We start from the raw sequence: 13,969 nt of genomic DNA, 5'->3' as shown, positions 1-13,969 counted from the left end.
CCTTGCCACCCCACGCTAGACTGCATTGCTGGGTACCACATGATTTGTAGCTGCTCCGGCTCCTGTGCACTCTTCCAGGATTTCCTTCATGCACAGCCAAGCCGGGGTCCCCGACACTCTAACCTACAGTGCACAGCCTTCTGAGTTGTCCCACGGCGTCGTGGGACTTTTCTGACTTCGGGTGGACTCCGGTTCACTCCTCTTCCAAGTGCCTGATACGGTACTTTTGCGGGTGCTGCCTGCTTCTGTGAGGGCTCCCTGACTTGCTGGGCGCCCCCTCTGTCTCCTCATCCAAATGGCGACATCCTGGTCCCTCCTGGGCCACAGCAGCTTCCAAAAACCCTAACCGCAACCCTTGCAGCTAGCAAGGATTGTTTGCGGTCTTTCTGCGTGGGAACACCTCTGCAAGCTTCTTCACGACGTGGGACATCCATCCTCCAAAGGGGAAGTTCCTAGTCCTCTTCGTGCTTGCAAAACACCAAGCTTCTTCCATCCGGTGGCAACTTTCTTGCATCCTCAGCTGGCATTTCCTGGGCTCCTGCCTACTCTTGACACTGTTGCGACTCTTGGACTTGGTCCCCTTGTCTTACAGGTACTCAGGTCCGGAAATCCACTGTTGGTGCATTGCTGATGTTGGTTTTCCTTGCAGAATCCCCCTATCACGATTTCTGTGCTCTCTGGGGGTTTTAGGTGCACTTTACACCTACCTTACAGGGTCTTGGGGTGGGCTATTTTTCTAACCCTCACTGTTTTCTTACAGTCCCAGTGACCCTCTACAAGCTCACATAGGTTTGGGGTCCATTCGTGGTTCGCATTCAACTTTTGGAGTATATGGTTTGTGTTGCCCCCATACCTATGTGCTCCTATTGCAATCTATTGTAACTTTACACTGCTTGCATGACTTCCTTTTGCTATTACTGCATAATTTTGGTATCGTGTACATATATCTTGTGTATATTTGGCATCCTCATACTGAGGGTACTCACTCAGATACTTTTGGCATATTGTCATAAAAATAAAGTACCTTTATTTTTAGTATATCTGTGTATTGTGTTTTATTATGATATTGTGCATATGACACCAGTGGCATAGTAGGAGCTTTGCATGTCTCCTAGTCCAGCCTAAGTTGCTCTGCTATAGCTACCTTCTATCAGCCTAAGCTGCTAGAAACACCTCTTCTACACTAATAAGGGATAACTGGACCTGGCGCAAGGTGTAAGTACCTCTGGTACCCACTACAAGCCAGGCCAGCCTCCTGCAATATCCTAAGTTTCCAGGGAAATGTTTCTTAAGTGATGAAAGGCTGTCAACTTGTATTTCAGTTCAATGGCCACTTTTGCAAGGCAGTTTGATGGTAATTTCCTTAGAGTTCTTGGGGTTGAAGTGTTAGTCATCTTTTACTTTACCTTCACATTTGCAACTACCCTTCGAAATTGTCCGCTCTTTACTTCAAGTTGAATCTTGTTATTATCTAGTGCTCCAACATATTTATGTCGGGTTGTTTGGGTATTCATAATTTTTTGTATTTAGAGTGTTATAAACCGCCCTCCTATTTTCTGTAATTTACTAAGCTGAATAAAATGCAAAATCAGGCTGTTTAAGTTCCATTGGTGTAGGGATATCTGACCAATAATATTTATTCATATGGTATGTAACTATATCACAGTTGATAATATCGGTCTACAGTAATATTTAATTTCCAACATTGCCTATCACTACAATTTAAGTGTATAATAACCAGTGACAGCTGGTGATCTCGGAAAGCGGTAGAGCATAATATCTGCCACGGGTTCACCTCCTTGCTTTGAAAATGTGCCGTAGTGCACTCACAGATGAATGTACCGATATGCTCGCACTCACTGTTTCTTCCCAAAAATATACTTGCATACACTCACACTCTCACAATCACTAACTTTCAGTCACAACTACTGTTGGACAGAGACTTTGATTTGAACTCCTGGGGTTTTAATAGTGCAGCAGCTGCAGTTGCACCAGTACTTATGCATCCTGTTGCACCATTGCAAGAGGCACCGCTGACTCACTACCACTCCCTCTCACACCCTCCACCTCACTAACTTATTTTAACTCACTCGCACTGCTCAGTGTTTGCTTTACACTCATTCTCATTGATTCCCCCAAATTCATAAAACTAACAGTCACTCTCAATCAATCTAATTGTCTCCCACAAACACACTTTAACTCACACATTAACAAAGAAACAGCACTGTTGTTTTTTACTTAACCCCTTGGGTGCCAAAGACGAGGTGGTTACGTCTGGTGGCACGGCGCTCAGGCGGCCCAGGGGAGGGGAGCCACTGTTATGAAATTGGCATAAGGGGAGAGACCCCTTAGGCAAGTGTCACTCCCAGGGGGGCAATTATTTTTATTAGGCCTTTTCTGCCCACTCTGGGGGCAGATTGGCCTATATTAATTAGGCCGATAGTGCCCCCAGGGGGGGCAGAAGCCACTAGACACCAGAGATTTGTTTTACATTTCTATTGATAAAGGCAAGGGTCGCTCCCGGGGGAGGGGGGGTACTTGTTTTAGGCCAGCATATTTCTATTAGGTCACTCTGCCCCTGAGGGGGGGGGCAGAAACCATTTAGGCATCAGGGTTTGGTGTGTGTGTCTGTGTGTGTTTTGTTTGGGGGAACCACCCCTTGGGTAAGGGTCGCTCCCCATGGGTGTACATTTCTGTTGGCCATATCTGCCCCACTTAGGGACAGTTTGGCCTATTTTTGGAAGGCCCATCTGCCCCCAGGGGGGCAGAAATGCCACCAGAGACTACAGAAGATTTTTTATTTCAAAATAAGAGGTTGGGGGTATTGCCATACCCCCACCCCAAATAAATGGGGACAAAGTTGTTCTGCCCACCAGTGGGCAGATGTGGCAATTACCCCCGATCCACACCTCAGGGGCAGAAAGTCTACTAGATGCCAGGGAATTAAAAAAAATATATAGTGTGATGGTGGTGTCTACCAACTAGTACGGGCATGGTTATGCCCCCACCCTAACTGATGGGGTAACAGTCTTTCACCTCTCCCCTGCACACTAAAACATCTTATCCCACGGCAAGAGGACATTTGAATATTTGGGGTTTTGTTTTTACATTTGGGCCATGACAGCTTGGCTAACTCTCAAAATCCACAAAACCTAGACACATCTGAAAACTACACATCTGGGTGAGTCAAGGATGGTGTGCTTCACATGAACTGCACCATTTTCTTACCCACAATGCTCTGCAAACCTCCAACTTTGCTGGAAATCACACACTTTTTCCACATATTTGTGATGGAACCTTCCAGGAATCTGCAGGAATCCCAAAAATTCCTACCACTCAGCATTGTCTCATCTATACCGATAAAAAGTCTGTCCCACTTGTCAGCCTAAATTTTTTTTTTTCAAACTGCCCTTTTGGACCCGTTTTGGTTCCCTCCCAATTCTGACATGTTTTTGGCTCTTCCCTGTTACAGGCACTTGGCCCACCTACACAAGTGAGGTATAATTTCTATCGGGAGACTGAGGGGAACGTTGGGTGGTAGGAAATTGGTCCCGGTACAATCATCCCACACAGAAATACGGGAAAAATTTATTTTTTTAGCTAAATTTGAGGTTTGCTGAGGATTCTGGGTGAGAAAACACTGGGGGATCCACGCAAGTCACACCTCCCTGGACTCCCTCGGGTGTCTAGTTTTCAGAAATGTCTGGGTTTGGTAGGTTTCCCTGCATGGCTGCTGAGACCAGGACCAAAATGCAGGTCCACTCTGCCTCTGCAAAAACAGGTAGTTTTGTATTTGATATTTGATGGAATTTTGATGTAGCCAAATAGTGTTTTGGGGCATTTCCTTTCACGGGCACTAGGCCTACCCACACAAGTGTGGTACCATTTTTATTAGGAGACTTGGGGGAACGCTGGGTGGAAGGAAATTTGTGGCTCCTCTCAGATTCCAGAACTTTCTGTCACCAAATTGTGATGAAAAAGTGTTTTGGGCCAAATTTTGAAGTTTGCAAAGGATTCTGTTGACAGCCTCACAAGTCTCCCCATCTTGGATTCCTCTAGGTATCTAGTTTTCCAAAATGCACAGGTTTGGTAGGATTCCTTAGGTGCCGGCTGAGCTAGAGGCCAAAATCCACAGCTAGGCACTTTCCAAAAAACACGTCAGATTTCAATGTAAAAATGTGATGTGTCCTTGTTGCATTTCCTGTCGCAAGCATTAGCCCTACCAATGCAAGTGAGGTACCATTTTTATCGGGAGACTTGGGGAAATACAGAATAGCAAAATAAGTGTTATTGCCCCTTGTCTTTCTCTACATTTTTTCTTTCCAAATGTATGATAGTGTGTAAAAAAAAATCTATCTGAAAAATGCCCTGTAATTCACATGCTAGTATGGGGACCCTAGAATTCATAGATGTGCATATAACCACTGCTTCTCAACACCTTATCTTGTGCCAATTTGAGAAATACAAAGGTTTTTTTATACCTATTTTTCACTCTTTATATTTCACCTAATGAATTGTTGTATACCCAGTTTTGAATGAAAACCCATTGCAAGGTGCAGATCATTTATTGGCTCTGGGTACCTAGGGTTCTTGATGAACCTACAAGCCCTATATATCACCACATCCAGAAGAGTCCAGCAGATGTAATGGTATATTGCTTTCAAAAATCTGACAGTGCAGGAAAACGTTCCAGAGTAAAACGTGGAGAAAAATTTCTGTTTTATTCACCTCAATTTCAATATATTGTTTTATTTCAGCTGTTATTTTCTGTAGGAAAACCTTGTAGGATCCACACAAATGACCCCTTTCTAAATTGAGAATTGTATCTACTTTTTAAGAAGTTTTTAGCTTTCTGGGATCCAGCATTGGTATCACACCCATTTCTGTCACTAACTGGAAGGAGGCTGAAAGCACAACAAATAGAAAAATGGGGTATGTCCCGGTAAAATGCCAAATTTGTGTTGAAAAATGTGGTTTTCTGATTCAAGTCTGCCTGTTCCTGAAAGCTGGGAAGATGGTGATTTTAGCACCGCAAACCCTTTGTTGAGGCCATTTTCAGGGGAAAAAACCAAAAGCCTTCTTCTGCAGCCGTTTTGTCCCATTTTTTTTAAACTAATGAAATTTTCTCTGTATTATTGCTAATTTCTTGGTCTCCTTCAGGGGGACCCACAAACTCTGGGTACTGCTGGAATTGTTAGTTTGTTTGAAAAAAGGATGCAAATTTGGCGTGGGTAGCTTATGTGGACAAAAAGTTATGAGGGCCTAAACATGAACTGCCCCAAATAGCCAAAAAAAGGCCTGGCAATGGGGGGACAAGGCTTGGCAGCGAAGGGGTTAACATTCTTCCTTGTATGGCACCTCAAAGGCTACATGGCAGCAGAAGAGCAAGAAACAAGTGCTGAACATGGGAACCAGCAAGCAACGATTACTAGCGAGAAGCAAGACAGAGAAGCAGGGCCATGTTTCAGAGGACGACCTATGTCATGCCCTCTCCTAGCTTTTTGATAGGACTGGAAGAAATAGTCCTATCAGAAGATTGGAGAGGTCTGGGGGTCCTGCTTCTGTGTGTGGCTCCTTATTGGGTTCAGGGATGCACTGATGTGCACCCTGACAGCCATATGTCACCGGATATACGGTTCTGCCTGAGGCATGTGCAGTATGTCTCCTAAATAAATGGATTGTGCTTGTGTGAGAGGATTGTGGTTGAACCACACACCTGAGACATGTGCAATCCAGGCACCCCGCTATTTCTAAAATACACCCTGTAGGAGGTCATCACCCCCCCCAGCAGCCCCCCACACCCTGCTCTTCCTCGTCCTACCATCAGGGGCCTGGTAGAGAGGCTGAGAAGGCTGACCTGCACATTTAGAGATCATGCAAATACCAAGGTGGTGTTTGCATGAACATTGCTAAATAATTTTTTTTAAAGTGTAATTATTTAACTTAGCTGTTGCTCCTTGTCCTCGCAGGCGGTAGGACTAAGACCTGGAACATTTGAAGAGGAGCCACTTATCTTAACTTCACCTGTATTTCCTCAGGAGTTCAGAATAGGTGGAGATCGCACGTAATATAGGGCCTGATACCTTCATTCATATGCCCGGAGTGTTCGGATTTCAGTTAGATGTTTCCTGCAACAGGTGTCAAACTCTTCCTGAAATAGTTGTAGTTTGGATTCTGCACTGAGACACTGGTGCAGTGAGCTCAGCAGTTTCAGATTGTCAGAAGTCTGTCCACAACCTTCCTGCTCCCAGGAGGCCCGTACAGAGGCCCCCGTGCAAAGAGCTGGTCATTACCAGCAACGTCTGTGCCGAATGAACTGTAGCATGCAGCGGCGCAGCAGAGAGACATACACCCAAGAACAAGTATTTGTGAAACTTGGAATGAAAGGAGATTAAAGAAATAGTAGGGATACCAGAAAACCAATGAAGGAAGGAAGAGAGAGAACGAAATAGAGAGAGATAATGATGGCACGAGTTAAAAAATAGAGATACATATAGGCTAAAGGAGACAAAGAGACAGGAAATGTAAGATAATTCTGGAGCGAGAGAGCGTGATAGAGACAGAGGGGGAGAGAGTGGCTTCTTTGCTTGCAGATTAATATATATATATTTATGACTTGCCTCTTGATGTTTTTCCTACGTAGGTACATGCCCAGCAAATATGCATTTTAACAACTGTAGTACTGCTTGTCCAATGACCTGCCAGCGTCGGGGTAGGTTTTTCCCTTGCATGAGGCAGTGTGTTCCAAGGTGTGTCTGCAACGATCGCTACGTCCTGAATGACACGAGCAGCGACAGATGTATACCCGAGAAGCAGTGTTGATCCTGCAGGAACAGGAACGGCGTCTACACTCCCTGCGGCACGGCCTGCCCCATGAACTGTCAGAATTACCTACATGTAATCACTAAATGTACCAATGACTGGGTTGAGGGGTGTATCTACAAGAAAGGGCTCATCTTCAGCAAGCGGCAAGGAGGCACGTGTGTGCGACCCTTCCAGTGTTTCAAACTAATAGAGGAGTAAGCACGGATGTGAAAATCTGGAAATAAACAGTCTCTTGCTCACTGACTGCCATTGTATTATTTTCTACAGAAATCTTGTTACAATGATTGGAAGCCGTACATTATCTGTCACCTCTTAACTGGTATCAAATACTGCTAGTCTAGCATCCACCCCAAGCTATAGCTGTACATATAAAAAACAATACATTTCTACAGTTTTAGAGTTTTGTGTTAATAGATCTTGCTTTTCTAAACCACAAGTCACTCATAGTCCCGCTTCACAGTCTAATATAACCCTAAAACACAAGCACCTAGGAGATTGCGCTGCAAGGAAAGTAGAAGCTACCTTGATAATTCCTTCTTCCGAGTTTCAATGCACTGTCCACCTTCCTTCATTTGGTAACTCACATTGAAATCATGCTCAGTGAATGTGTGTACACTGTCTGAAAGATGGATTGTATATTCATGCTGCTGGGACTTCAGACCATACCAGAAAGGACCATTATGTACTGTTTTAGGACAAATAAGGTACTTCCGCATGAACTAGAGAAGCACCAAGTGTTGTCTTGCTGTAGCATCCATCTGACCCTCCTGCATTAGGGGATAAAACCTGCACACAGTACATCTATTTGTATACATCTACCTTGTGGCAAGACATTAAAGAGGGGAATATTTTTAATAAGGGAATTATGGATATTGCTAGTGCGCCTGGTCCTTCTTAAACTTACAAGGGGACGCGCATAGGTCGATGAACCTTTTGATTCGCATGGAGTATCCTAGCTAGGGTATGGTCGGTGTTTCCCAATAGTCATTACACAAAAACTCAATCAACATTAGTCCTCATTAATAAGAATCAATAAACACCACACCATGACCTTTAAGTCATTGAATAACCACAACTAATTATACGTTTTAGTGATTTTATTTCCATATTAGTTACAATACTGTCATGAGATTAATTCAAACGCAATTCAATTCAAAATCCGTATTAATTTATTAAAAGGCGCCAAAAACATGATCTAATCAAAACTTGCATCAAACTGTATTTTAAAGCATTAGCATAGGTCAACAGAAGGCAATAGATCTTTTCTAATCATAGAGTTCAGCAAAACAGTCCGTCAACCATTTGTCTCTGAATCTGTCAATGTCATGTAAGGAAAACCTCATCTAACCCAGATTAGCATCAACATGTGGGACTTTATGCAAAACAATTTAGAACAGGAATATAGAAAACATCTATCTAAGAGTACTATTTAGACAGTGCAGTTGGTACCTAGAAAGGAAAGGCACAAAAATATAATTCAGTCACATTGTCATGGCTACCTATCATCAGTATGGATAAGCAAGAAAGTCAATCTTCATCCTCAGGTCATCAGTCGATCAGCATCACATCAGGCTCTCAAAGAGTATGAGCCCAATGACAGAATCTTGAATCACCTCTGCGATCACGTAGTCTCTCTCCCTTAGCATCTAACATATCCCATCTAACATCTGTCTTCTCGTCTCTCTGTCACGTTGTTATGGAAGTTACCCAGACTATCCCCCAATTTCCAATTGGTCAATTAATCACAAGTTATGACTCTACCCAATAGTTGTACTATTCCAAATCTATGTATTCCAATATTTCACAGTTCACATGTCATTGATTGGTCCGTTTTACAATGTCCTCATCATCCGGCTCATCAGGTATCAAAAATGTTGCTTCTTCTTCTACAGTCAGTGCCTTCATTGTTGGAGTCCTGGGAAAGTACATCTCATGCACGTTATACATTATTGGTTACATTTACTTGAACATTATCTGTTGTCCGTCGGTTCTCACAGAAGGTCTAGTTAAGCATTTTATTAAAACAATGAGCAGTTCATGGTCAGTTCATCTCGTCAGCATTTTTCTATTAGACACTAAGAAATTCAGCTCTCTGCATGAGGCCTGGCAAGACTAGGCCAAGACACTTGCTAAGTTAAGGCCTACAATTATTGCAAGACATAGGTTATAACTCTCAATATGACATATTACTACATAATTCTAATACATTTTCAACATTTCATGTATATGTTAATCATTCTTTTAGTACATTTCGTGAAAACTGGTGGCCATTCTCCGAGGTCACAACTTCAAACGTGCACATTACTTTTCTACGTTAATCATTTTATATTAAGTTCATTAATAATTTTTAATTAAGTCATTTGCGTTAAAAATATCAAACCATGTTTTAAAATGTAAAACCTTTTACCTGAAACTACAGAAACTGAGCCCGAAAAACACACAGAAGTGCACTGCAACACACAATATGCTACTTATTTAAGAAATTAAAATATCATCTTTAAATAGCACAACCCTCAATTGCATCTGTTACAAACAATGTGTACACTCTTCCACCAGTTCTCCTAGTCCCGCACAATGTTTTATGGCTGCAATTACCAAGTTGTTCAATGAAAAATTTCACTTAATTCCACAAACCTTTTTTTTCCCATTATTTTAGCAAACTGACTTAGGGGGTCATTCTGACCCTGGCGGTCTTTGACCGCCAGGGCGGAGGACCGCGGGAGCACCGCCGACAGGCCGGCGGTGCTCCAATGGGGATTCCGACCGCGGCGGTAAAGCCGCGGTCGGACCGGCACCACTGGCGGGGTCCCGCCAGTGTACCGCGGCCCCATTGAATCCTCCGCGGCGGCGCAGCTTGCTGCACCGCCGCGGGGATTCCGACCCCCCCTACCGCCATCCAGATCCCGGCGGTCGGACCGCCGAGATCCGGATGGCGGTAGGGGGGGTCGCGGGGCCCCTGGGGGCCCCTGCAGTGCCCATGCCACTGGCATGGGCACTGCAGGGGCCCCCGTAAGAGGGCCCCTAAATGTATTTCACTGTCTGCTGCGCAGACAGTGAAATACGCGACGGGTGCAACTGCACCCGTCGCACAGCTTCCACTCCGCCGGCTCGATTCCGAGCCGGCTTCATCGTGGAAGCCTCTTTCCCGCTGGGCTGGCTGGCGGTCTGAAGGCGACCGCCCGCCAGCCCAGCGGGAAAGTCAGAATTACCGCCGCGGTCTTTCGACCGCGGAACGGTAACCTGACGGCGGGACTTTGGCGGTCGGCCTCCGCCGCCCGCCAAGGTCAGAATGAGGGCCTTAGTCTCTCTCACCTATACAAAATCATACACCTCCCATTATATCAATTACTCGTCCACCGATTTGCACGCTCACTCTCATCATTTCACTAACGTGTCAATAATGTGTGCAATCATGTACTCTTATTAATAGCAACATCACGTAACCTTATTACTCGAAAAACTGCCCTGCAGTTTGCCTGCCTATGTCTGTGATTTCCCTGGCAAGGAACGTCATGTGTGGAAAAGGGTAGTAGGTGTGGAATGCAGGGGCATAGGGTTTCAGGGACAGGACAGGACAAAAGGCCTGAGCAAGTTATTTCCTTGTTAAAATACCACTTTAGAAAGACATGAGGTCTCAGGCCTACCTGTGTGGTGCATTTCTGTTAAATTAAAAGATGAAGGACTGCTGAGCAAGTGTGAGTTGGGAGATATAGTTATGTATGCCATGTGGGTCGAAACCTCGCATTAGCCTTTTTCCACGACATTGAACATCCTGCCCTTTGTTACATACTGCACCTACACCAGCCTTCAGGAACATAGTCAACTATTTATGAGGCCTCTAGTGCCACCTTGGGCCATTTTTGCATAATTTTTTTATACAAATGTGGTGTTAATGTGGCATTTCCCACATGCTATATTTACAAAGTGGCACAATGCCACCGTTGCACTATTTTATAAACCCTTGCGACACATTATGCCTGTGCCAGGCATATTGTATGCATATTGTATGCAAGGTGGCATTCTGGTACTGGGGGGCCCGCAAAATGGTGCAGTATGATTTAAAAGATTTCACTGCCCCATTTTCTGCGTCATTTTTAACACCTGCTCAGAGCAGGCACTAAAATGGCGCACCCATAGTAACCTTTGGGCCTTCTTGCACTTTGCTGCCCTAGCGTCAATCTTTTTGAAGCTAGTGAAGCAAAGCACCACAGTAACATCATAAACTACCGCCATAGTGCACACTGTATGATAAATACGGTGCAACCAAGGTGTCATTAGGCGCCGGTAAGGGGTGTAAGAATAGTGCCTTAGCATGGCTTAAATAAAAGAGAAGTGGAAATGGAATATGTTAAAAATAGCCACATACTTCTGTGTATAAAACAACAAATGCATATTGTTAATTGTTTGTTAGTCTTACAAATATCCAAGACTGAAATATCAACCTGTACATATACTGAATCTAAAAAAATTCTCACTGTAACTACACTGTAAAGTACATCACAGCTGTGTAACCTTAGATTCACTATTGAAAGTCAAAATCTTAATCTTCACAATATAGTGTAAATCAGTCTCATGGCATGGATACCTTCAAGGTGATACTGAAAATTAATTATTTTGGTAAGATCCAGTAGATCTTTGAGGAGACGTTTCCTGTTAAAAAAAAACAAAAAACAATTGTTAGACCACAACAGCGGCGATAAGAAGGCTGCACATCTCTTCCTCATTCTTCATACATATAAGGATAATTAATCTTGAAGGATGGGTTGGGTAGGAGACCACAGCTCTGCTGAGCGGGAATTAGATGTAGTGTCAGGAAGATTATTAATGCTCCAGACATTTACAAGCTCTCTGATTCTTCACCATATCATGTCTGTGAAAACAAATCCAGAGACTAAAAAGATGAGTTCTCTTGTAGCCCTTCTAGTTATCTGAAATGCCAATTCTGCTGCAGGCTAAAGTGTTACATAATCTTGGGAGCTGGAGTCACTGGCATTATCAGTGACTAAATTTACACTTTTTATTGAGAATCCACAACTGCAGTCCTTCTCTCTCTGCACCAAAGTCACATGCATGTTCATCCCTGCAGGCGGCATGTACTGCCCTTGAATAGCGTAAACCTGCTGTTCAAAGTTTTTACCAAAGTTCATATAAATGAGGACTTTTCTTGAAACATGTGAAGAGGTTTATTTTGAGTTATTCACTTCTCTGCTGTACTCCATTTTCTTTATCACTTACTCCCTCTTTAAATACATTTTGATCACAATGCTCTTTCATTGTATGAGTGTATCATTTTTCCTCTTGATGTGGGAGATTTACAAAAATGTCTAAGATGTAGTAAGTCTCTGGACCAGGTTTAGAAGGCCATATCCCCACCAGAGCATCACATTTTGAGACGCTTCGGTGGCGCTAACCACTTCTTCATATTTACAAGGAGGTGTAACACCACTTTTTGTGGTTTTACGCCTCCTTGTGAAGATGGGCCACTCCGACTCAGTTTTCTATATGAGACGGGCATGTACTGAGTGTTGCAGTGGGCGTTCCACTGCTTTTGATACTGCCCCAAATTTAGGAGAAATCGTAAATCTGTGGCAGCGGCAAAAACTACGGCCACCCCAGGGGTTTTATTCCTCATGATTTTTTTATTTTTCTGTATTCTGCAGCACACATGGAGGAAGCAAAATTCCATGGATGATTGTTCATGTTCAGGGATGTGTCGCTTCCTGCACATAAACAATCATTCAAAAATGACACATTTGTACTTCTATGTGTGCTGCATACTCAGGACACATAGGGGGTTATTACAACTTTGGAGGAGGTGTTAATCCGTCCCAAAAGTGACAGTAAAGTAACGGATATACCACCAGCCGTATTACGAGTCCATTATATCCTATGGAACTCGTAATACGGCTGGTGGTATATCCGTCACTTTACCGTCACTTTTGGGACGGATTAACACCTCCTCCAAAGTTGTAATAACCCCCATAGAAGTGCCAAATCACCATTGTAGATTGTTGATGTGCAGGAAGGAACACCTTTCTGCACATAAACAATCACTCCCTTCAGCGCAGAATCCCTTGCATTATGGTGCAAGGATGCCTGTACCCAGCACAGGGGGAAACGCAAAGCTGTATCGTATTCTTGTAAATACAGCGCAGCCCTGTGTTTCAAAACAGTTGCAGTGCGGCACTGCTGATTTTGGTGCAGCACCGAGCTGTGCCAGTTTCGAGTAAATCTGGCCCTTTGCGTTGTTCTTGTATAGCAAAGTTGCAATGTAAGGACAAGGCAATGGCTTCTGTAGGATTTACGAAGCCACACACGGGGAGATTTGCACCACCTAGCATGGCTTTGTAAAGAAATGTAGCACAACACAGTACCTTGAGCTGTGTTGCGTTACATTTGGAGCTGGATGGTGTTGAAAAAGAAATGAGGAGGAGTCAATAAGAAGAGGTATGTCCAGCTTCATTCCAGATACAATATCTGTGTCTTCAGACTCACCACTGACAGGAGCCTTTGTGATATCTAGTGAAGCTGGTGGATGTCACAAGCTGCACATGAAGCACAAGCTGCTCAGGAGCTGAAGGTTCCATGAGAATGTGGAAGGGAGCATGGGTACCAGTGACAGTTGGTGTGAGACTGAACGCCAGCTGGTGTGTTTATTAAAGCACTCTCTTCTGCAAGCCTTATGTGTTCAGTGTGGTGAATTACATTGTCACGTTGGTGACAGAGGACAGGATTTGTTTTTGGAGAGTGTAACACCTCAACAGACAGTAAGGATCGCTCGTTGGTTAGCCACAGGTGAGGAGGTTGTGGGGGCTGTGAGAGGAAGGAGCACTGCAGCATCAAGTACAACACTAGCCTCATTGGTTGGTGAGGCCCGATCAGTGTGTGGCCGTCTCCGCTGCAGCAGGAATTATGTGCTGGACCATTTTCATCCTTCACAGGAATCAATGCTTCACTTCTGATCAATAGATCTTTGGACCCTGCAATAGAATGTGGTAGAATCATAAAACTCAATTTTCAATACAGACCAATTAAGTTCCACAGTATGACCAATATGGCCATACAAAAAAAAATCCAGTCATGACAAAAGAGATTTATTTCAAACTCAAGCTTAGTGTTCTGTAGAAAGTTTACAAAACCAAGT

The 13,969-nt window shown here is 43.8% G+C and overlaps 1 protein-coding gene across 1 annotated transcript in view; it reads left to right on the top strand.

Annotated features, from left to right (window-relative positions):
• LOC138247424 (mucin-5B-like) overlaps positions 1-7,068 on the top strand; it is a 65,191-nt gene extending 58,123 nt beyond the window's left edge. The window contains exon 4 of the mRNA XM_069202057.1: positions 6,644-7,068. Coding sequence (XP_069058158.1) covers positions 6,644-6,822 — 179 coding nt within the window. The 3' untranslated portion in view covers positions 6,823-7,068. The remainder of the gene's footprint in view (positions 1-6,643) is intronic.
• The last annotated feature ends 6,901 nt before the right edge of the window (positions 7,069-13,969 follow it).

The sequence above is a fragment of the Pleurodeles waltl genome, chromosome 7 (genome assembly GCF_031143425.1).
Source record: "Pleurodeles waltl isolate 20211129_DDA chromosome 7, aPleWal1.hap1.20221129, whole genome shotgun sequence".
Lineage (NCBI taxonomy): Eukaryota > Metazoa > Chordata > Amphibia > Caudata > Salamandridae > Pleurodeles > Pleurodeles waltl.
Note: the sequence above shows the minus strand (reverse complement) of the source record. Positions and strands in the feature narration are given on the sequence as shown.